Here is a 24786-nt window from a genome sequence, read left to right on the forward strand (position 1 = left end):
CACATAATACTATATACACACACATATATGTATATATATATGTTTGTATATGGATATGTAATATAAATATTTAAATATATCCTGGATAGTTTTATAAATATACTTCAATAAATGAGTGTTAAATAAAAATTCTTTATATATTAAATACACTATAAATTTATAATATCAAAGGCATAAAATACTGACTTGATTCTGTTGGCAAGGGTATAAATTGAGTCATCTCCTAAAAAAATTATCATAAACACATATCAGAAAGTTAAATTTTCTATTTGTAATAGAAAATGTGGATATGGGTGCTTACAGTGCAATGGTTTCAGTTTCTTACTGTTGCTATGCAAACTATGTTAATTAGGTAACTTACAATTAGTAAAGTTTTTTTCCATAATAGTGGAGAATGGACATCCCAATGCCATGTTTGCAGTTGATTTAGTGCCTGAAATGTCTCATTCTCTGCTGGAAAGATAGGGTGTTGGTGCTGGTATGCAAGTGGGACAGACTCTAAACATTTGCCTGAAGACAGGGCAGAGTAAAGTCTCCTGCACTGAAGTCTCTCCTATAAGGGCATTAATCTTATAAGCAAAGGCAGTTTACCAAACATTGCTGACAAGTATAGTTTTAGGAAGAATCAGTGCGATGGTTTTGATGTTTGAATTTGTTCAAATTTATGTTAGAACCATACCCCTGTTGTCTGTCAGTGGGTTTGGTGGAGCTTTTTTTTTTTTTTTTTATTGAGAATAGGAAAAAAAAAGTTTCTGCCTCCTCCCAGCCTCCCATTTCCCTCCCCCTCCCCCACCCTTCTCCTCACCCCCCACTCTTCTCCCCTCCCCCCACTCCTCTCCCCCTCCCTCTCCAATCCAAAGAGCAGTCAGGGTTCCCTGCCCTGTGGAAAGTCCAAGGTCCTCCCCCCTCCGTCCATGTCTAGGAAGGTGAACATCCAAACTGGCTAGGCTCCTACCAAGCCGGAACATGAAGTAGGATCAAAACCCCTTGCCATTGACCTTGGCTTCTCATCAGTCCTCATTGTTCGCCATGATCAGAGAGTCCGGTTTTATCCCATGCTTTTTCAGTCACAGTCCAGCTGGCCTTGGTGAGCTCCCAATAGATCAGCCCCACTGTCTCAGTGGGTGGGTGCACCCCCCGTGGTCCTGACATCCTTGCTCGTGTTCTCCCTCCATCTGCTCCTCATTGGGCCCTTGGGAGCTCAGTCCAGTGCTCCAGTGTGGGTCTCTGTCTCTATCTCCATCCATCACCAGATGAACATGGGATGTACTCACTCATAATTGGTTTCTAGCCATAAATAAAGGTCACGGAGTGTATACCTGGTGAACCTAAAGAAGCTAAATAAGAAGGTGAACCCAAGAAAAAACATATAATTATCCTCTTGACTAAGGGAAGTAGATAAAATTGCCGGGGAGAAAATTGAGACCTTGGGGGTGGGGTGGGTTGGGGATAAGGGGGGACGGGGAGAGAAAAGTGAGAAGGGGAGGATTGGGGGAACTTGGGGAAACAGGAAGATTGGGATAAAGGAAGGTTGGATAGGGGAGCAGGGAAGCACAAATCTTAGTTAAGGGAGCCACCTTAGTGTTGGCAAGAGACTTGAACCTAGAGTGGCTCCCAGGAGCCCAAGGCGATGTCCCCAGTTAATCCCTTGGGAAGCTGAGGATAGGGAACCTGAAATGACCCTATCCTATAGCAATACTGACGAATATCTTTCATATCACCATAGAACCTTCATCTGGTGGAGCCTTTTTAGCAAGTGATTAAGTCATGAAGATATGGCCCCTTTGAATTACTGAGTTGCATTAGGATCTCGGGTATCATCTGCATTTTATATTATTCCACAACTTCTCTATGTTTGGAAAGCAAAATTTAAGCATTTTATTTGCTAAAATACCTATGGTTTTGATCCTACGTAAGACAAGACTAATGTATATCATTAATTAATTTGAAAGTATTAGAAGTTATACAATGTATGCAAATATAGCATGCTTACCACTGAAAAGCAGCAAACTAACTGAATATGGAGTAAATTCAGACAATCTATAGTGGCTCTAGCAATCAAGGTGTGTAGTTTCTTTCTGGTGTACAGTTTCAACCATTCTCTCCTTGACATTTAAGGACAGAAGACCAAGGAAATCAGTCACCCCCAACCGATTCTCCCCCAGCTTTGCCTCTAATTTCCCATAGAATTTTGTTAAACAGCATCTGCTTTGAGAGTTTTCCCTGCTCACCTCATCTGAAATATTCATCCTCATTCATGTTTTACCCTTAGTGACTTATACAACACATATTTCAGTAGTCATTACCAAGCACTTTGTTTCTACCCTTTAATTCTCTACTGAAACTGAGGCTATGCAACACATTATTTTAAATAGTACACACTTGAAAGCATAAATTGCTAAATGTCTATATGATTTTATTAGTTCCCATATTTTAGCAATAAAGAGATTATATTAGGCTCTTCTATGAGTTTATCTATAGACAGTGCTTCATAATTTTAATCATCTAAGTTACTAATAAATACACAAACAGACATAATAGAATCTGTGACTGTTACATTTTCTTATTCTATTTTATTTTTCAGATGTTCATGTGTAATATTATCATGTCAGTTATAAAAGTACCTTGGCCGTAATAAGTATCTTTTCCATTTAGTTTTTTAATCACTTGAAAATCTGCAAAGCACCAGAGACTTTGTTTCTTGCACAAACTAAACTGTGCTGCCTTTGTTAAATGTAGCCTCGTATTTCTAATTATAAACATTGATTTGATGTGCTGTGGGTTAGTTATTTCCTATTACCTCTTTTACAGTATATCTTGCTTCCTTCAAATGACACAATATATAAGAATTTATGTTGAATTCACTTCTTGTTAATTTAAATTCCTAAATAGTTGATATCGTAGTGATGTAAAATTTACATTTACTCTGAGATATACAATATTCAAAGATGAAGTGATTTGCACATTAAAAGTTCATATTGCTTTTGCCATTTACCTACTATGAGATGCAATATTATTTTGCCTATTTTAGATTACTTAAGAAGTATGTAAAACCTTTGAAATGATACTGTAATTAAGCTGCTTAAATACATAATATTGGTATGCTATGCACAAACTTCCCAAATCAAGCCAGTAGTATAGCTAATGGAAAGAATAAGCTATTAGAAGTGCTATGAAATACAGTTCTCTACCTACAAAGAGACTTTCAGTGGAGTTTCTGAACATCTAATGCTCCTTATAATGAAATCAACAACATATATTCGAATGGTGGTACTCAACATTCCTAATGTTGTGATGTTTAAATACAGTTTCTCATGTTGCGGTGATCCCCCAACCATAAACTTATTTCATTGCAACTTCATAACTGTAATTTTGCTATTATTGGGAATCATAATATAAACATCTGATATGTAGGATATCTGATTTGTGACCCCCAAAGAATCAGCAACCCAAAGATTGACAACCACTGTTTTAAAAGAAGCTTTCTGCATTTGTGGCAAATGTCTGTACAGTATAGTTAATAGCTGTCTCCTCTGTGTCTCTGATGTCGATTCTAAATATTATTTTCTTGAAAGACTACTCACTGTGTGGTGAATATATCATAACTAGTAAATGCTTTGTCTCTGTTATACAGGCATCAGTGATGTTGAGTTGACACATTAGTATATTTTAATTTCTGGTGGCTATTAATTTTCAAAACACCAAATAAACAAAAATAAATCAATTTATAATGTTTGATGTCTTTTTGGGTAATAAAACGGCATTTTCCAGGGATGAATATGAGGCTTAAGTCCAAGGCGTAGAGATAGTACTGTAGACTGACCTTATTATTTTCACTGACCACTTGCTGCTGTGTGTACCCCAGTTGCTTACCTTAAATGGAGGTGTTTAGTGCCTTTTAATGAGATGTTTGAAAACCAAAAGCTGTATTTCTTTCATTTGTAAGGTTAAAAACTAAAATTGAAGTTAGTGTAACAAAGAAACGGATGTGAGGATCCCCATTTGCACCTGCACCTGATTTACACTAACGTGTTTGGGCAGTATGCCTATGTCTGTTGCTATATTTATTTGTATGGGACTGTTCCTTTCCTCCTGAGAGAATGACATTAATTTGCAAGGAGTTTGTTTTCAGTGATTTTTAAACTAGTGCATCCATCATTCAGCGGTACTGCCTGTGAAGGATGCCTATCTTTTCCTCTGCCCAATCTTGCTTTCAGTGAATAGCAGTGTGTTTCATTTTACAATTCAAATGGTAGATGTGACTTTTAGTGCTAGATTATAAAGTACCATGACATTTCTGGTTTCTGCCTTGTTCACTTGACAGTTTATGCTTGAAGATCTAAGCCCCTGTGTCATCTTAATGTCCTATTCATTTTGATGTGGACTGTGTTTATTTTATTGTGGTCAAAATAGATCATGCTGACACACTTAGGGGTCAAAAATATTAAAAGAATACAGTTGAGAGTTACACAAATGTTTTTACATTTATTATTCATGCTACAGCTTTCAGTTTTGTTACCTATGTCATTATAAGCAAATGATTCTATACTTAAAATTATCATGAATCTGACACAGGTGCATGGATCCTTTCTTTCCTGATTCCAGGCAAGCACTGCTTTTTATCTTGGAGCATTCCAGCCAGACCGTTTTTTAACAATTTTGATCTTCTTCTTCTTCTTCTTCTTCTTCTTCTTCTTCTTCTTCTTCTTCTTCTTCTTCTTCTTCTTCTTCTTCTTCTTCTTCTTCTTCTTCTTCTTCTTCTTCTTCTTCTTCTCATTCCTTTGCACCCTAGCTTTTATATGTGTATTTCTGTTTTCTTGGTGATTTAACTTTAATTTGCTCTCAGTGTGGAATTGTCATACTCAATAATTGAGCTTCGATAAACAAACAAAAGTCAAAATGATGCTTTGTAAAGTGCGAGTTATTCAGCGAAGAATCTTTTGAAAAATGGAGAATTCTTGCTATGAAGCACATACACACATGCATAGTTTCCTTAATGCAGAAACAATTCCCATAATAAACAGCGTGCCTTATCCTTTGACTCCTTTGAAATGCAAGATGCAGTCCATTGATCTGAATGTTTAGTCCAAAATCTTCCATTTACATTCAGTTATGACATACAGAGAAAGGAAGAATGATAAAGTTTAGTGTGCTAGCGATAATGATTGCTTTATTGTAAAAATATCCCGTCGCATTTTTCTTCTGAAATGCCTATTTCATATTCCAGCTGTCATTCATATCAGTAAAGATTTTGTACTCACACGGCAGTTGAGGGACAAGAAATTCACTACCCATCGGAAGAGATATTTGAAAATTGACACGAAACTTCAGTTGAGAAAGCTCCAAGCTTTGCTTTTTTATGTGCATTTAATATACACTAAAACCACTATACTCAGAGAAATAAACCTGCAGATTCACATGCTTGAGGAAAGTCTTGTTCAGTGGCCAAAGGACCTGCTAGTTCTCTGCGTCCCACTGCCTGCAAACTTTGAAAATAATTAACTAGCAATCATTCCAATCGGGAAATTGTTTTCGAAACTGCTTTGTTGTGAATCTAGTGTTTCCAGGTAAGAGTGATTTAACAAGGAGACAGCACAAGCTCTGGAGCCACCCAGATTTAAATCTTGGCTACTGGCATTTTCCAGATGTGTGATGATAAGGATCGCAAGATAGTGAGGAGCTCTGGAGTCAGTTTTTGTGTCAAAGAACTGTAGAATGGGAGGGGAAGGGGGGGAGGTGAGGAGGGAGGGAATGAGAGACTGGGGAGGGGAGATGGGAGGGAGGGAGGGAGGGAGGGAGGGAGGGAGGGAGGGAGAGAGAGAGAGAGAGAGAGAGAGAGAGAGAGAGAGAGAGAGAGAGAGAGAGAGAGAGAGAGAGAGGATTCTCACAGGATCCAGCTCCTAAGTGATTGTGAGATCCATAAGGGATCAGTAGAGAGCACTAGGGAGCTCGCTGCTGTGATGCTGAAGTGATGCTGGTGATGGAGATGACAGTGACACCGAATTTCCCTATCTGGTCCGGACCAGTTCCTGGGAAGCACCTCCGGTCCTGGCGGGTGGGCGGCAGCTGCGATCGCCACGGCAAATCCGCGCTGCGCTCGCACCCGGGCCTGCGGGGCAGGGGCGCGGCGCTCGATTTCCTTCCCTGCCTCCTCAGGCCCTGTGCGCATGCTCGGCCTACGCGGGGCCCCAGCCTTTGATTGATCAGTCGGGAGCGGCTGCGACCCTGGGCTGCGGACTGTCTGGGATGGGGAGGCTGGCGCTTGGAGCAGCGCAGTGAGCAGCGGCGGCGGCTGATGAGTACCGGTGAGTACTGCGGCATGGGGGTCCGCAAGAAGAGCGCCAGGAATCCCCCGGTGTTGAGCCACGAATTCATGGTGCAGAACCACGCGGACATGGTCTCCTGCGTGGGCATGTTCTTCGTGATGGGGCTTTTGTTCGAGAGCACGGCCGAGATGTCGATTGTGTTCCTCACGCTGCAGCACGGAGTCGTTGTCCCCGCGGAAGAGCTGCCTTCAGGGTCCAGGACCCTTTACTATTATGGGGTCAAAGATCTGGCCACAGTGTTCTTCTACATGCTAGTGGCCATCATCACCCATGCCTCCATTCAGGAGTATATTCTGGATAAGCTCAGCAAGAGACTGCAGCTCACCAAAGGCAAACAAAGCAAATTGAACGAGGCGGGGCAGCTAAGTGTGTTCTATATAGTGTCTGGTATCTGGGGCATGAGCATTCTGGCCTCCGAGAACTGCTTTTCAGACCCCACGCGACTGTGGAAGGCTCCTCCCCACAACATGATGACATTTCAGATGAAATTTTTCTACATCTCGCAGCTGGCTTACTGGTGTCATGGCTTTCCAGAGCTCTACTTCCAAAAAGTGAGGAAGCAAGATGTCCCGGGTCAGCTCATCTTCATCGGTCTCCATCTCTTCCACATCGGAGGGGCCTATCTCTTGTACTTGAACCACCTGGGCCTGCTGCTGCTGCTGCTGCACTATTCCGTCGAGCTGCTCTCCAACCTGTGCAGCCTGTTCTACTTCGGTGATGAGCGGTACCAGAAAGGGCTCTCTCTTTGGCCTTTGGTGTTTATATCCGGGAGACTGGTGACATTGATTGTCTCGGTGATCACAGTAGGGCTTCACTTGGCAGGGTCACAGAATCCGCATCTCCTCTCTGGAAATGTCAGTGTGTTGGCAGCTAAAATCGCTGTTCTGTCTTCGAGTTGCAGTATCCAAGTGTACATCACATGGACCTTGACTACTGTGTCGCTTCAGAGATGGCTAGAAGATATGAGTATTCACGCCTCGGGGAGGAAGAGACGATCCAGGTGGAGAAAATGCACAGAAAATGGAGTGGAGAATCCAAATAGAATAGATTCTCCACCAAAGAAGAAAGAGAAAGTTCCTTAAGGAGTGCCAGTTAATTGATTCTTACCTCCAAGGGAATCCACTCCTTATGTGTGGTGTCTCTGTGCTATAGATTTTCTGTTCTTCAGAACGGGTTGTGCTCTTTGAATATTGCTATTGTGTTGTCTAATGTGTTTTTAGGGGTTTTGGAGCCTTATGAGTGGGAAAAAATGAAGATGAAACCACTCATCCTCAAAATCCTGTTAGAATAGTTAACAGATCAGCACCATATTTAGTTTAGAGTCTTACCTCAGTGATTCTGCAAATGATTTGTGGTTATGACTGCAAAATTGTGTGCATAAATAATAGTTTCCTGCTTCAGATGTTCTCTATGGCATTAACAAGACTGGTAGCAAAGTCGTTTTCTTACAGCATAAAGTGGAAAACCTGATAAAGGTATAACTCAAACGAGTATTATGTAATTGTTGGAATTTCTAATTGTTTTGAATTTACAACAGAGAAGATATTTGTTAAACGGCCAAGATCATCATGTGTTTAATTTTATGAGTAGTGGTTGTTAGTGTTACACCCCCATTAAAGAATCAAAATATAAATAAATGACATGTGTGGAGATACTGAAATCTATTGAGTCAAAATATCTCTAATAAATATGGATTACTGAAGAGGTAAAGTTGTTGCTGTTTATTTTAAACACTTATAAATGAAAATTTGCAAAATTAAATATTACTGAAAGAGGTCACACTTATTCTTTTAATATTCATTTAAAGAGGTACTTGTAGATTCATAAATATTGTGAAAGCAGTGTATCAGAAAAATATGTGAACAATTTTAAAAATGTTCATATATACACATACAGTATATATGTATATAGGTGTGTATATGTGTTTATATGTGCAGGTAGTTATATCTGAGAAATATTTGCCAAATCAAACTTCATTTGAAGATCAGGTAGCCAAATAGATTTATGAAGAGATTTTAAAGCGGTGCTGTTATTGTAACTTGCTTCTGTCTTTAGTTTGGAAACACCTATATAGGGCAATCTTTGTTGATTATGTATGTATATATACATATATAGTTTATATCTTTACAAAAACCCAGTGGGCTGAGGAGGTCAATATTTATGGCTGGCCTAAATCCCTGTGTTGATTTCATTTCCTTAGTGTTGGTAGTTTTGTCTTTTCAAGGATATGGTATCATGCTGGGCTGGGCTGTGTGTTCCCTGCAATTCCTGACTTCTGCAATTTCTTCTCACGTCTCTCTCTCACCTCTCCTTGTGACTGTCTCCGCGCAGGTGCGTTAATCATTCAGCTTTTCCAAAAGGTGAGCTTCCTGAAACTTTATCCTTACCTAGCAGATCACAGAGAGAGAAGGCAGAAAGACAATCTTTTCTACTCTTTCTTTCAAAGGTAAGTAGCAACCATTTCTTTCTTTCTGGGTATGAAGGTGATTTTTCCTTACTCCCTCCTTCTCATCTGCCTAACTTGTAGTGTTGGTAATCCATGCCTGAGCTCTAAAGTCACTGACATTTAACCAACTGCTGGGCAATTGTAAAGCCAAATTTCAACTTTCCATATGACTCAGAACCGTCTCTCGTATTCCTTACCTCTCAGGGCCTAAACTGTTATGTATATTTTAAGTCATGATAACTGATTTTGTATCTCCTAGGCACTTGGTTTGCAAACAGTCAGTGAAAGTCTAAATGAAATCATTGTACAATCCAAGGACAACATTTGTTTTATATGACTGGTAATGCCAAGAGTTAAATTGATGTTAGCAACAAATTTGATAAGGATCTAGGTAGACTTTTTTGAGATTCTCTTAGCTCTTTACCCTTCGAGTTAATTTCCAACATGGTGACCTCTAGCTAGCTATTACTGGCTTGATTTCTTTGCTGTCATGGCAAGAAGGAAGAGCAAACCTAAAATCCCAGAGCACAGCAACCCATTTGAAAGGATGCTCAAGGAAGGGATGATTGACTTCATCTTTGTCGGTGCTGGAAAAGGAAAACTACGTTCTTGTGTACTATGAGTCCATAAGAAATAAAGAAGTTTGGAGAAATCCTGGGGAGATTCTAGATATATCTCTTAGTGAATTCAGGAAATAATGTCAGGAAATATAAATGTCTGCCAATAAATGTTAAAAAAACATTACAGATTTAATTAGCTTGGTAGGAATTGTTAAGTCTCTTAAAAATATTCTCCAGAAGGTCGTGATTCAAGGCGATATTAAGGAGAGCATTGGCCTTGGTTAACCACGCAAAAGCTCAGATCTATCTTTAGAGGCTGCAGAAGTCTCCAGATGTGTCTGGTCATTGAACCCAAAGGTTCTGCTCAGAGGGATTAGCTTCCTGCTTCTCAAACTTGGTTACTCAATAACAGTCTAAGAGATAGGTGGCCTGGAATGGATTCCGAGCACATGCCATATTTAAAATAAGGATCTGTTAGCATTTAATTAAAAGTTTGTTGCATTTTCCTTAACAAATGATGATGATGTGTCGTTATGTTGTAAAGGACAAACAAGCTTTAGGTGACATCTTTCCATGGTGGTCAGTATAATTCCATTTTAATTCAATAAGGGAACAGTAATCTTGGAAAACACCACTTCATTGTCTTCCCATGTTTGTTTACTAGTATGAGAAGCCTACACAGACGCTGCCATCTATCTTTGGACTCCATTCAAGAAGATTACAATTATCACATTAATAATTTAAAATCCTTTTTAAGCGTGGAATAGTCTGATAGCCTTTTAATTTGGAGAACAGTACAATTTTCACTTCTTGTTCAATTGGACTAAAAATGATTTACATTGGGTAAAAGGAGAATTTTACCAGTACTGTATATAGGTGGGGTTGTGTGTGCGTGCGCTCGTGTGTGTGTGCGTGTGTGTGTGTGTGTGTGCATCACTTTTGTGTGTGCTCCTTCATGTGTGCTCAAGTATGCCTGGTGGTCAGAGGACACTGTAGGTCCTCACCTTCTACCTTTTCTGAGACAGGGTGTCTGTGTTGTTTGCCACTGATGGCCTTTGAGCTAGCGATGCGCCCAACTCCACCTCTCATCTCAGGAGCATTGGGATTGTAGACATGAGCTGTTGTACCTGGATTTACTTAGAACTTGAGGAATTGAACTCGGCTCCTCAAACTTGTGCTGTAAATGTTACCCATGGCAACATCTCTCCAGTCCTTAGAGCAGTTCAGAGGAAATTCTTCGGGGAAGGATGCCTAAGAAGCATCTGAATAAAGATGGGACTTGGGTCCTCACTTTATGTTGGAGATTTCCTTCTAGTTGGGAGATAAGACATCTGTCAGCAGTATGGAGGGAAAGTGAGAGGAAGAGTAGCATGAATAATAAAATTCCAGGGCCAGATATTGCGGTTCAACCTGAAGATCAGAAAAGCAGCTAAGCCACTAGAGATCTCTTATCTGTTTGAAATCTCCAGACTGAAAGAGAAAGAGTTTTTGTCTCCTCCTACCTTATATTTCTCTCCCTAATGCTAGGATGAAAAACGTGCATCACCACTGCCTGGCCTCTGTAGTTAACTAGCGTGGCTGTTGGGACTAACGGTGTGTGCAACCACTGCCTGGCCTGTATGGCTGACTAGTGTGGCTGCTTTGCCCTGACCTTCAGGAAAGCTTTATTTATTAAAACACAAATAATATACCACTATAGGAGAAGAAAAGAAATGGCTTGCCAGGGTAGAATAGACAACTTTTGATGAATAGATGGAGGTGGTGGGTTTCATTCCATCGGACCAGATGGCAAGCAATTTCATACTACCTTGATAAAATTATAGCAGGAGAAACGAACACATCAGTATAAAATGGTAATAAGTGAAGTCAAGCTTTGTCCCTTCCAGTGACCCCCCCCACCCTCAAATCTGTATAAGTTGTGGAAAAGATTTAAGATCCTAAGCAATGGTCATAAGTCTTTAAAGTGATAATAGTTAGCAATCTCACAATAAGTCAATGAGGATGGGCCATAGCTACATACACAGTATCAATTTCTTTATGTCTCTGTACATAAACTTGTTTATATGTTCAGATATTTGTTCTAGGTATGGATGTATCTTGTTCTATTCAATGATGCATTAATTTATGCTACGTTGGTTGCCTCTGATTATATTTACATATATGGATAATGTACATATTTGTGTACATTCATAGACTGTTTTGCATTTCTGACATGGATTTGCTAATTGTGCCTTATTTCAAGGCTATTTCATGATCACACTAAAAACGGAAGTGATTGAGAGTTAAAAAATACTTTCCCTTGATAAGATGCATGCAGCCTTCTCAACTATTGTAAGTGGCACCAATAAGATACACTTTTGTAAGAAAAATCAATGAAACTGCACAGACCCTTTATTATCCAAATTCCATACCTTATGTTAAGAGTCACCTGAAGCTTTGTACATTCTGTGAAATTTGACAGAGTGTAAAATAATCTGCTATACAGTGTTAGTTTTTTTATAACTTAAAATTTCCTATGCTCAACTCATGACTATTATGTAGGTTTTTAAGCATTATAAAGTTTACTATTGTTTCCTTCTGTCCAGGTAAAAGGCAATAAAATTTCAAATATAATTAGTTTTTTATTAAAATATGTGAATTTTGTAGACTAAATAGCCTACATTAAATACATATATATGCAATTAAAATGTGTGGGAATTTGTTAGCAACTTCATCCTAAATATGGAATGATTTAATTATACAATTTAAAAAATATATATTCAATGTAAATCCAATGTTTCTGTCAAGTATTGACCACGTTATCTAAGGAACACATGCAGGAATGAGAAAGTCAACTATTAGCTGTGGAGACTCCTCGCAGATAGAAACCAGTTGACTAAAACACAAAGGGAACCCACTAACAACTGATGTGGAAAGGGTAAGACACAAATCAAAAACTTTTTGATTCACAAGATGTATACCTCAGTGATCTTGGTTAAGATTGGCATTTGACAAGGGAAAACACTCCATACTATCTCAGAGCCACAGCCAATTGTATTAAGAACATAAGGACAAATGATGTGGTTATTTGAATAAAAATGCTCCTCCCCATAGCTTCACGGGGAGTGGTCTTACTGGATATGTGACCCTGTTGGAGTAGGTGTGACCTTCTCGGAGGAAGTCTGTCACTGGGGGCAGGCTTTGAGGTTTCAGAACTCAAACTAGGCCTAGTGGCTCCAGAAGTAGAACACTTCAGCACCATCTTTGCTGGCATGCTTCCTGCCATGGTGACAATGGACTAAACCTCTGAACTGTAAGCCAGCCCCAGTTAAATGGTTTCCTTTAAAAGAGTTGCTGTGGTTATAATATCTCTTCACAGCTATAGAACTGACAAACTGCTTCCCAATTATATTGAGAGCCCCTTAGAATGGGCTGCTTTAGAATAGTCGACATGTTTATAGCTTGTAGTGTGATGTCCGCATCCCTGGAATAATGGGGATGACAGGCCTGTTAGCCAGACTGAGCAGAGACTAGGTTAGGATAGGGGCTATGATGGTACAAGTATGTGCTCAGCAAAGATCCCTATAAAGTAGAGCAGAGAAATGGTTAAAAAGAAAAAGAATATGTATTCCCTTTTTCCTGAGTAATACAAGGAGAATGTGTAGCCAAACTGTTTTCTTTGTTGTAATTATTTTAGAGCAGAAGAGAGTAGATGATATTTGTACAGTTACATATAGAAATGACATTGTAATGAGGGTAGGATGTCAATAGCAGAAGGCAACATTGAATTAATCCAGTGAAATATTTCATAAGTAGCATGCAATGTTGGCAATAAAAAACATTGTGTGTATATGATTGATGATGAATATATGCATGCATGTTTATGTGTGTTCTTGTGGTAGATGCATGAATTTGTGTGTATTTTTCTCCATTATATGTGTGTTTGTGTGTATTAACTCGTATGTATGTATGCATGTATGTATGTATTGAGGCATAGACTTTCACTGAACCTGAAGCTTACTTATTGGTCAAGGGATCTGACTCATAGGTCCCAGTGGTCATTCTGTCTCTCCTCTTTAGGATTAGCATTATTGAACTATCCTGACACACTTGGCTCTTTGCCTGATTGCTGGGGATCTGTGCTCAAGCCTTCATGTTTATGGAGGAAGCAATTTACTGCCTGATCTTGCCATGTCTGAAAAAAACATTTTAAAATTATTTGGAAAAATTTTGAGTTTAGACATCTCCCCATAGCTTTTAGAAAATCTATGCAAAACAGATTTTGGGAATATGTATATATCTAGACCTTCATTTTTTTTGTCTTATACTTTATTTAGTGTTAACTTTATTGCTGTTAAAAAATCAAGCAGAGGTTTTAGTTCTTCTTTCCCCCTGCACCCACTATTTTATACTTCTGCAAAATAAAAAAAAAATAGATCCACTTTAACAAGGAACACATTATTTCCAGTGGGATTCTTAGGTTTTATTATTAAAAAGCCACATCTCTGGGCAGGATAGAAAGGATGTCTTTTGACAAATGAAAGAATGCATCTTTAACAGGGGAGGCTATATATCCTAAGAACAACATGTCATCATTCACAAGGTAGCAAAAGAATAAAATCCAGTCAATTAAGCAAAATATATCACAACTCATAACCTACAATTCTTTAATCCTCATAGAAATGTTAGGATATATGGAAGCCCTTGTAAATCACAGTAATGTAGCATGTGACCATTTTGAATAATATTAAACATATTTAACATTTTGAGACTTTAGCATATTAATTTAAAAAATAATGCTAGGATTTCATAAATTTAGTTAAGATTTTTTCGTACCACTACTCTTGGTGGCTGGGAATAAAAAAACAGTCTGCTTTTACAGAAACTTAAGGGTTATAATATATTTCTAATGTTCACAGTGATTTGATGTATTTTAGAAACGTTAGTGATTGTAATCTTATATAGAAGAGTAGCAAACTACATAATCAATCTCAAGATTTCTATTTCATTTCTTTCTAGATAGTTCCTTATTCTGACACTATGCAAAAGAGAAGTACCTTACAACCAAATTTAACAGCCTCTCCCCCAGTGATGTGTGCATTTGAAAATGGCAATTGGTCGTGGGACAACCTCCATAGGTCACTTTGAGGGAGATCACGGGGGCAAGCTGGATCTGAGGCAAGAGAGAAAAGCCAGGGTAACACGATGTAGGGAGCCTGCTGATAATTTCAGAAATTTGTTTGTGCAAAAAGCTTCACTAGACACCCAGAGAAACTTATATTCTTTGAAATGGATGGCTCTGCTTATAGCTTTGTATAGACCAGGGCTAGCAAACCAAAAGACCGAGTGCAATGAATGACAAGCGATTCGAAGGGTCCAGCTGAAATTGGAAACTATAAATCTGTCATACTTGTCAGAATTATGTAATTTTCTCCAGCAAAACCTAGCAGTCCAGAAGATGGAAAATGTCTGTGATTAGATAGAAGCAGTTTGGAAAGCATGTATAGGGCCAAGAAAAAAAAGGCAGAGCAGCAAGTTCAGTTAGATGAACTGACAAGGAATGGAAAATTGATGGATTTTAGTAGGAAAGGAAACCAGGGAGCCTGATGTGAGAAGTTCATTTAAGTGATTCTATGTCCGAATGAGATTCTCAGGAGTCTTTTTGCTTAGGCCCATGAGAATTAAACTGCAAAGAAATTCTGAATGCAGCAAAGATGACCATATATATAACAGGCATCACACAAATAGAGAGAAACAACGTGAGTATGTTTGTAGGCATCTTGAAATGTAAATTTGCAATAGAACATTTAAATAATGCTTCATTAATGATTAATAATTGCTGTTCTTAAAATACTCAAATTTTATTTATTGAAGTGAATGATTTCCACACACAGAGCATCCCAAATGGATACATATTGATAATATAAAAGATAATTTAACCACCCAGGATCCACCCATGTCCTTGGGCTCTTGGAAAGGTTTGCTCTACCTGGCTATACTGAAGAACAGATAGATGAAGACAGTTCTATCTATTGGAACAGCAGGTTCAGATCAGAACAAGTGCAATTTAGGTTTTCTTACTCACCATTGGCTGGAAACTAATGCTCCCCAAACCGAAAAACATATGGGAAATTTGGTTACTTGTGTGTGCTGAAAGATAATCTATTTCTCTTTGTATACAGTCATTCTTTTCCAGAGTAGAGTGCATGGAACCATAGAGTTGGCCCGGCCTAGCTGCCTTGAGAGCTGTGCTTGGTATCTTTTACAGGATAGAGTCCTGGATTCTGGGGCACTGTGTACATTTGAGCTCCTAAGAAACAAAGGCACTCTCTCAGGCGGTGAAGCATTCAGGCCATTTTGTGTTTCTCTGTCTGTTCCCTTAGAAGTTAAAGAACCATGGAAGCGTGACAGGATAATTAGCCTTAGACTTAATCTTGTATGCTCTGTATAGCTTGCAAACATCATTGAATCCGGGAAAATACAAATATATTGAACTTGGCCATCAGCACTATATTCTCTTGCTGTTAAGGGTATAAAAATCTGACTGCTTTCCATTAAATTGTCACGTCTTCAGTCTTGCTGTGACCCCTGCAACCCAAGACGGGCTTAACTTCTCGCCAGTCATACAGGTAACCTTGGCCTGACAAGTGCAAGCGTTTACAGTAGAACATGATGAAAACACTGTTTAAAAATACAAAAGTATTTTCAATGAAGCACACACATGCACACACACACGATAATTTGTTTAGATATTGCAAAATTCTGTTTTTACTTTTAACAAGACCAAACATCTTTTATTTATATAGTTCTGATATACATTAATGATCTTATATATTTAACTAAATGTAACAACAATGGTGAAAATGTAACATAAAATTTACATAAAATATAACATCAAATTTTAATTACACTGAAATACTTTCTCACTAACTGGTGGATAGGACTGGTGAATAGCCTATATGAAGTTGAGGGCTGTCTATAGATTTATTTTTAAGACTGAATGCTCACAGCTACTAATATAACAATAAACTTGCAAATGCATGTCCATTGCAAAAATGCTTATTGTGTTCAAAGACACTAACTTTATGACAATATAATTGAGTTTGGAGGAATTTTTCATAGAAAAATCTACAAAAACAGTGTAATTTCTTCATGTGTTTAGTGCTCCTATGGTCTTTTGCTTCTTTCAGTCAGATTTTTGTCACAGGTCTCACACACAGACTCACTTTGTACTGATTTTGAATCCTTCTGAATATATGTGAATTTTGGACACACCAGATTCTGGATTTAGTAGGCCTCCAGAGCAAGTACACACACGAAACTGCAAGCAATGACTGGGACACATATTTAAACCTTTTCTTGATTACATTATTGCCTTATTAGCCTTGGGAAATAGGTATTGTGAGTCAATATCGTTAGAAATTTTTAGACGGTAACAACAGAACATTAAAGCTGGCCTAGGGTTCTTCATAAAGTGGGACCCATGAACCTGTTCTGGTCCAATATCCATGCATCTAATCTTGGATGCCTTACTTATCCAAAGTGAATCTCTTCTATTCTACTTTGACATTTGTGCAGCATATGATGCTGATGGTCAAAATTTTCAACACTCATTTTTGTTGCCTGTGTATGGTAACCAGGATGCTTGACCATATGACATGGGGAGGTCATGAGTAGTCAAAGTTCAGTCGGCAGCACTCTGCCTTGTAATCATTCTTAATATACCTCTTGTTTAAGTGAGTACAATGCATTCATTAAGAGACCTTGCTCAATTATAATTAAGGGTAGATTATTCTATGTTGGATAAATACCCTTTAATAATAATAATAATAATAATAATAATAATAATAATAATAATAATGTAGAGAAAGATACAGATCTCAAATATCAATGATCACTCAAATTTGTTTCACTTGTTTGACAAATACTATAGTTTAGGTTAATAATAGAAACATTTAACATCACTCATGTTCAATCATATGTATGTCTGCTCTTCCTAATTGCTCCGTTGGTTTGCAGCAAAGTTATAATGTATGAAAAGTTAGAAGTCAGTTCAAGTTTTATATTTTCTTTTATCTTCTTTCTAAATATAACAGCCCCCTTTGTTAAGTGTTCAAATGTTCCACATGTAAGACACAAAGTTTTGCAATCTTGGCTGAAACAAATAATTTTAGGTCCACTATTCCTTGTGCTATTGTTTCCATTGAGGAATTCAAGTGCATCTTAGTTTTATAGTAATGATCAGATTGTGAAAATTGTAATTTATTGTCCCTTCTCTAGGCCTAAGCAAACTATTATATGACTTTCTTACTGCCCCACATACACTTAATCTTGGCTGTGGGTCATTGTTGGGAATCCAAATAGGAAGCAAAATCTCCTGAAAGCCATTCTATTTCCTTTGTGTGAGTGACATCTTGAGTGGTGGCTAGCTGAAATTCATTCAGATACTATTATGCTGTGGGACAATGACCTTGTACCCTGTAAAGATTTACCAGTTGTATCACTTTAATAAAATGCTGATTGACCAGCAGTCAGGCTGGAAGTACAGGCATGATCAGCAGACAGGAAGTAGAGTCAGGGCAACAAGAACAAGAAAATTCTGGGAAGAGAAAACCACCAGTCTCCAGTCATCATCCAGACACAAGAAGCCAGACACAGGAGAAGCAAGATAAGAATGTCTCGCTGATAAAAGGTACCAAGCCATGTGGCTGAAACAGATAAGAATTGTGGGCTAATTTAAGATGTAAGAGTTAATAAGAAGCCTGAGTTACTAGGCCAACCCAGTTTATAATTAATGTAGACCTCTGTGTGTTTCTTTGGGACTGAACGACTGTGGGACTGGGAAGGACAGAGACCTCTGTCAACACTATTATCCTTCTAGTTTGATTTTATTAAAAGTATATTAAATTCTTATCTTCTGAAGCAAGAAGAAATTTATTTCCTTCATGTGAAGAAAGAAAATTTTTATGGCACATCAATTGTTTTGCTTACTTTAAGAATCTTGAGAATCCTTAGAGATTAGAAGAAAACTCTTTTCTCTTGTTGGGTGGCTTTTACAATACAAAATGGTATTTTTTTTTGTCCCTCAAAGCTTTTTACTAGAGACTACTTCTAAAGATAAATATGCATACAATATTTTACTTTGTTTATGAGTCCTTCTTTGAAGAATGTAGTATTTCTGTGGGAAACTTCTAAGGAAAAAGAAACTACTAATTATAGTTGTATAATTCCATTGGATCAAACTTCATGTTCACTCTTCTTGTCTGAACTGTAGACAGGCTCCATTCTGACCATTTCTTGAGTCATTTATCTAAGGAAACCTAAAATCACATTTCTTTCTCTCTTTCTCTCTTTTCCACCCTCTCACAAACACACACACACATTCAAAATTTCTCCCCATTTTAATATAATCCTGCACTATCTTTCTCACATGCTTGGGCTTCTTGTTTTTAAAATACAGACAATGAAGATTAAAGTTTAAACGTGTCTATTTTCTCTACTTTTTGTGATAGGGCTGAACTATAATTTCAATACATGCAAGTTCACAGAAAAACAAACAAAGAAACGATTGTTATCAACCCAAGGCATAACTCAGTGTACTCATATCTTCCCTATTAGCCTCTTGTCTAGCAAGTTGTTCTACTCTTCCACTAGCTTGTCTCAGCTTTGATCACAAAATAAAATTCAGCCTTTCTTATACATTGTAAAAACACTGAGTGCAGCCACCTGCTCATTCACTTTATCCAAGACACTATTAGCTTTGACAGCATTCCAAGAAACCTATTGCATCTTCACTGAGCAACCTGGAATATTTCAATTCTCTTTGTTATTTGAAAGCATCAAGATATATCAAGATGGAATATGAAATGACCATGAAGGATCCACAATGTCTACCATGGGAATAATTGGTTGTATTCTCTTTTATTTTTTTCCTACCTTTCGGGATAAAGCCAAATTTCTTATCAAAGGCTGCCAACTGGAGAAGCAAGCCCTCTTCTAAGAATATCTGTTGTTGTGGATCCCAAGTCATTCAGTTTGTCTAAGGATTTGATGCGATTTATCTGTCATGTGAGAGCAAACCTACAAACTGCCTGTCTCTCTAGGTCTAGTCATGATCTTGGAATGTCCCGTTTTTATTCTATAGTCACATTCACTGTCAAACATGGGATGTCCTTGTAAATATCTGCCGTGGTACATGCTTCATGTCTCCCTTCTTGACTTCAATAATGTATCTATTCAATTGAAATAGAAGCACACAATATAGTTAAATGAACTTGCTAGTAACCTATTTTAAGTTAATAATTTCTAACATTTTATCAATATCATTTATAAGTGCAAAAGTATCAGTTTGGCAATATGCATTATAGTTTAGGGAATATTCAAATAATTCCATAAAAAAGACATGGCCCCGATAGTAACACATTGTCCTGAGATGTAATATTTGGAAGTGTATCTATCCCTCAAAATGTTTGTCTGTAAGGGAAGGAGAAAAACCTGCTTGACTTCAAGATCAGGATGCCAGGGATGTTTTGAATGTGTGTAGTAGAGTAATCTGTGTTGTGGCGTATTTCAAATAAGTCTGTAGTGTACTGTTTACCCCAATATATTTTAACGAGGAGAAAATGATGACAATTGTGTCTGAACTAAAATTGTTTTATTTTAATCTATAAGGAATAAATCCTCATTAATACAAACATAAAACACAAGCTGTAGTATAAACAATCTGTAATTGCAGCATTGAATTATGCCTAACAATCCAGTGTTCTATTGTTTATGAACAGAACCAAGGCCTAGTAACCAATGAAAACAAATTTCAACATTTTCTGCCAAAAGTTTAGTATATTTCTACACACTAAACACTAATAAAATGATTAAGTAAACAAAACTATAGTACCAAAATCTGCATTATTAACCTAAAATATGTAGGTGTCAGTAGATAAACATATGTATAGAGATCTTTCAGCAGGAGAATATTTTGTGAAACTGTTGAAATATCTTCTGATTTTTTTCCAATATTAATCTAATTATTTTGAATTAATTTTTCTTATATAATACTGACTCAGGGTTGTGAGAGGAAATCCTGAATATGGCTCAGGACACCCCAAGACCAAGTTATTAGCACAAAGGAGCATTATTTGCCCCAGAAGGACAGAGATCAGGGAATAAGGGACTAAGACAGGAGATAGAGGACAAAAGCAGGGAGGGCTGTCTGTCCTGATGACAGGACAAAAGAACGCCTCTGCATAGAGAGGAGATAGGCAAGACACATAAGAAAATGCCAGTTTAAAAAGGTACAAGGGAAAACTCCATGTTAGGTCGAGGTGTTTCATTTTAATTGGGCATGCTATTTAGGTGAGCCAAAGGAGGCTTTTGATTGCTGAACTTCAATACTGAGATAGGTGGACCTTGGTAGTAGCCTCAGGAAGAGGGATTGGCCAAACAAGGGAAAAGACTTTGGAGGTATTTTTAGGAATGTAGTCTAAAAGGCTTTTAGTAAGGCAGAGGGAATGGGAGAGAAGGGCAAAACTAGTGAAAGCCATATTTACAGGCCCAGGCTGCCTGGTATATTCTGTCATGGTGGTATATTACGTCATGCTGGCATATTAGCATTTAAAATGAGTATTATTCCATATAATGTGATGAGTTGCTAAATGCTCCCTGAAAAGAAATAAATAGTAAACTAGCTTTCACAATATCTGCAGAAAATAAACAAAACTACATGTGTAGAGGAAGAAATCAAGACACTGTTAGGAAATGAATTTATTCTGAACATGTGTTTTTCAATCTGAAGGGATGCAGGAGCGCACAGCACAATTATGCTCTATGTATTTGGGTTAAATGTGACTCACGTTGGCTGCAAGCAAAACAAAATTAAAGCTCCCCAGATGTAGCAAGAAGCAGACTTAATTGATTTTGAGGGAAATCACTCAGGAAAGGAATTAGGATGTGTATGATTGCCTAATGAATTTTTGCAGAAGTGCTTTACCTATTTGTGTTTATTGCATCTGCATGTTTGTACATTTCTTTATTTATAATAATTGAATGTTTAACCCTCTGAAATTTGCTAACCTAGAATTTACCTATTCCGTAATTTGTACATCTACTGGTATATTTCATTATTAGCTTCTAATTGGTTTTCTGTTTTCACTGCTTTGGAAATTATTTGAATAATCTCATTATTTTGCTGCCACAAAAAAGAATTGAAATTTGATTTGAAGGTCATTACGGTCCCAGATTGAATTAATTAACTAAATCAGTCCCTCGGAAAAAAAATGCAAATTATCAGTTGCAAAAAATGTCAACACAGATAACACTTCTAAAACCTATGCTGTCATGAATAGTTTTAAATTAAAATTCTGTGTTTATTTGCTCTTTTCAGCTATACAATCTATTTAAATATTGAAGAACGGCTAGTCTGAGTAATGTTACCAGTTATTGTGAAACTTACGTGTATGTAGCAGTCACGTGTCACTTAAACTCCCTCTTCAGTTCTGTCAGCTAAACTTAAATGAGCTATCTTGATGCAGTAGCTGAGCTGACAATGAGATTATTGGAAACGTCTGTGTTACTAGGACGGTTAGGGGCTGAAAGTATGCAGGATTTTGGTGGGATGGAAGCCTACCTGGACTTCTCCCAATCTGTTTCCTCTCTGGTCGAGTAGGCGGTCCCTTCAGCTGTTGCATACTATGGCAGAACAAGTAGGAGGGCATGGAATTTGCGGGAAAAGTGGGGGGAATCGCCGACAGTGAGGGAGTCAGGGAGTTTGACAGGAAGGCAGCTTACCAGGACTTTTTCCAGTTCAGAGTCTATGATGGGTGAGGAGGAGGCTTATCATTTTCACTGACAACGAACATAGTGTGGATTTGATGAAAGTATCTTTCAAAAACAAAATCTATATAATATGTATAGTTCTTTTACTGATCTCAAAAAATTAAGCTTCAAAATGTCATATTATTTGTGGTCAAATAGAATTAATTAGCATCTGATTTCATGTCGCTGTGCTCCAGCATAGGGTAAGTTGTGAAAGTCTAAGAATCCTTCAACTTTCCTTTATCTATTTAAAAATTTTTAATATTCTAAAAATAGTATATAATGAACGCATATTTTCTCCATTTTGCCATAAAAACAAACTTCTAAAACTTAGGAGATATTAAGATAATCAGATCCAAAAGTAGTAAAATAACATAGGCTATAAATAATACTAGAAAAAAATGAAAAAAATATATCAACACAGACTAAAAATATATCATAAAATTGATTTATCTCATGTAAGAGAGAGTTGATGAGTTATCTCATTCACATAATATAGTCCAGTTCCTTCATAATCTTGCAGCAAATATCTTTACATTCTATTTCAATTCTAGTTCTTTTTATATTTCAACCAAATAGCCGGTGACTTCCTCCTCTGAAATACTATACTCCTTAATATCTGCCATCAAGTTTGATACTAACTACACTCCTTCTCGTAAAAGTAATATTTCCAGCACTCCCTGTGAATCTGGAACATTCCTGATATAGCTGCCATTTTTTAAACTGTAGATGTGTGTTACTTTTCCTTGTCCTGATTCACCAGATGAATGTTTATGATAGAGACTTTTTGAAAAGGTGTATTCCATAAATAATAAGACCCGAGAGTCAAAATCACTCTTTGTGTACAAGCTGTGAGGATAAATGACTTGCGACTAGGTATGAAAACAATATTAATCTGGTTGCACACATGCATTGGTTTCCTTGGGCGACTAGGAGTGTGATCAATGAGTAGTAGTAGTTTTAAAATTATCTCTTTTTTCTGAGCATGAGTTTTCAAAAGATGACATAAACTATGTAATGAATCATGTGATAAACAGACACATAATATCCGGGCTATGTGCCTGAAGCTCTTCTCATGTCAAAAGCAAAGGCAGAAGAAAGATGGTCCTTTGTTTTAGTCAGCTTACCATCTATGTGAAAAAGACCTGAGTAAATCAACTCACAGCAAGGATTTATTTGGCTCATGGGTTCCCAGATTTAAACCCACATTGGTGGCTCACTTGTTTTCACCTGTGGAGATAGAGAAACATCCGGATGGCAGGGTTTATAATTCAAAGTCTGCTAAGAAATGGGCCTAATAGAGAAAAAAAAAATCCAAGAACAGAAATGCTATAAACAAACTATTTCTTCCAATTAATCCTCAGCTCTAAATAGTCCTTAGAGGTTACTTGTTAGAATAGCACACATATCCAGTTAGCTCAGGACTGTCTAAGATGAAGACTTTAAATGAGAACCTTTAGTGAAACTGTTCACATGCAAACCAATCTGTAATAGAAACTTGGTGTCAGTTGAGTTCATCCCAGACAGAAAAATAAACTGATGGTTGTGAAAAGACAACAAAATTCAAGGAAGACAGAGGATTGGGACTGTAACCATTTTATTGATCCCTGGCCTGGATGAGAAAGAACACACAGATTTGGGAGTTATCTGAGTTAGAGATGTTTTAAGTGATGGGAAGCTGACTAAAACAAAAAAAATCTTTCTACTTTTGTTATAAAAATCAGAAAGGTAGCAATTTATCATAGTTACAAAGACTGTTAGCCAAAATACAAAAGGGAAAAAAATGCATCAAATGTCCGTGAAGAGAAAGGGAAGGGATTACTACATTTTGTTTAAATTACAAAGAAATACAGAGATTATGGGGAAACTATAGATGTACTCTACAAATGGGACCGTGATCCACCAGTCTCACTATTCGGTACACACTCTAAGTAAACAAATCTGAAAGAGGCCTGATTTCCTGCACTGACTGCAACACTCTTCACAGCAGACACAGTAATGAATTACCCAGATGTACATAGTATAAAACAAATTTGAAATGTTAGGAGTGTAGGCAATGGGAAAATAAAATGATGAAACTGTCATTTATAATGGCATGAATGAATCTGAAGTACATTAAGTGGAATATTCAGACACAGGAAGAAAAATCCACCTCCTCAGGTGTCGAAGTGAAGTCATGCATGGCATGGTATCAGAAAGTACAGCAGACTGGGGAGGAAAGGGAGTGGATACACAGAGCACACTAAATCACAGGGGTGGGAAGTTCTTATACAGAACATTAGGGTCATCACAGCCGACATCAATTAACTGTACATTTTGGTTTTCTTTTAATTAGCACGCATGTGGAGGATGGGGTGCATGTGTAACTTGTTATATACATAGTTGTTGAGGACCACTTAAAGTGTAAGCTCTCTCCTTCCAGCCTGAGGGTCCCAGGACTTGAACTTGAGTCCCCAGACTTTCACACTGAGCAGTCTCTTCGGTGCAACTATACATTTTAAATGAATGCCGGGGGAAAATAATTTTCAAAGTGAAATTTCAAAGTCATTAAATTTAATATTTAATACTTAAGTATCGAAATTTTCAAGGGAAGAAAGAAATGTTATAATACATCAAGTCATAGAGAGGCATAATTGATTATCTATACAATGTACGACCACTTATC

At 37.6% G+C, this 24786-nt stretch overlaps 1 protein-coding gene across 1 annotated transcript; it reads left to right on the plus strand.

The window, feature by feature from the left end:
• Positions 1-5900: 5900 nt before the first annotated feature.
• Tram1l1 (translocation associated membrane protein 1 like 1) lies at positions 5901-7972 on the plus strand. The gene has a single exon (XM_050153891.1). It carries the CDS (start codon positions 6296-6298, stop codon positions 7406-7408), a length of 1113 nt encoding a protein of 370 aa, XP_050009848.1. The 5' UTR covers positions 5901-6295; the 3' UTR covers positions 7409-7972.
• Positions 7973-24786: the final 16814 nt, after the last annotated feature.

Source organism: Alexandromys fortis, unplaced genomic scaffold, assembly GCF_014885135.2.
Source record: "Alexandromys fortis isolate MF-2015 unplaced genomic scaffold, M_Fortis_MF-2015_v1.1 scaffold_19, whole genome shotgun sequence".
Lineage (NCBI taxonomy): Eukaryota > Metazoa > Chordata > Mammalia > Rodentia > Cricetidae > Alexandromys > Alexandromys fortis.

Bases quoted from the DNA above. Each gene is read 5' to 3' on its own strand.
- Tram1l1 (XM_050153891.1), top strand. From the start codon at position 6,296: ATGAGTACCGGTGAGTACTGCGGCATGGGGGTCCGCAAGAAGAGCGCC.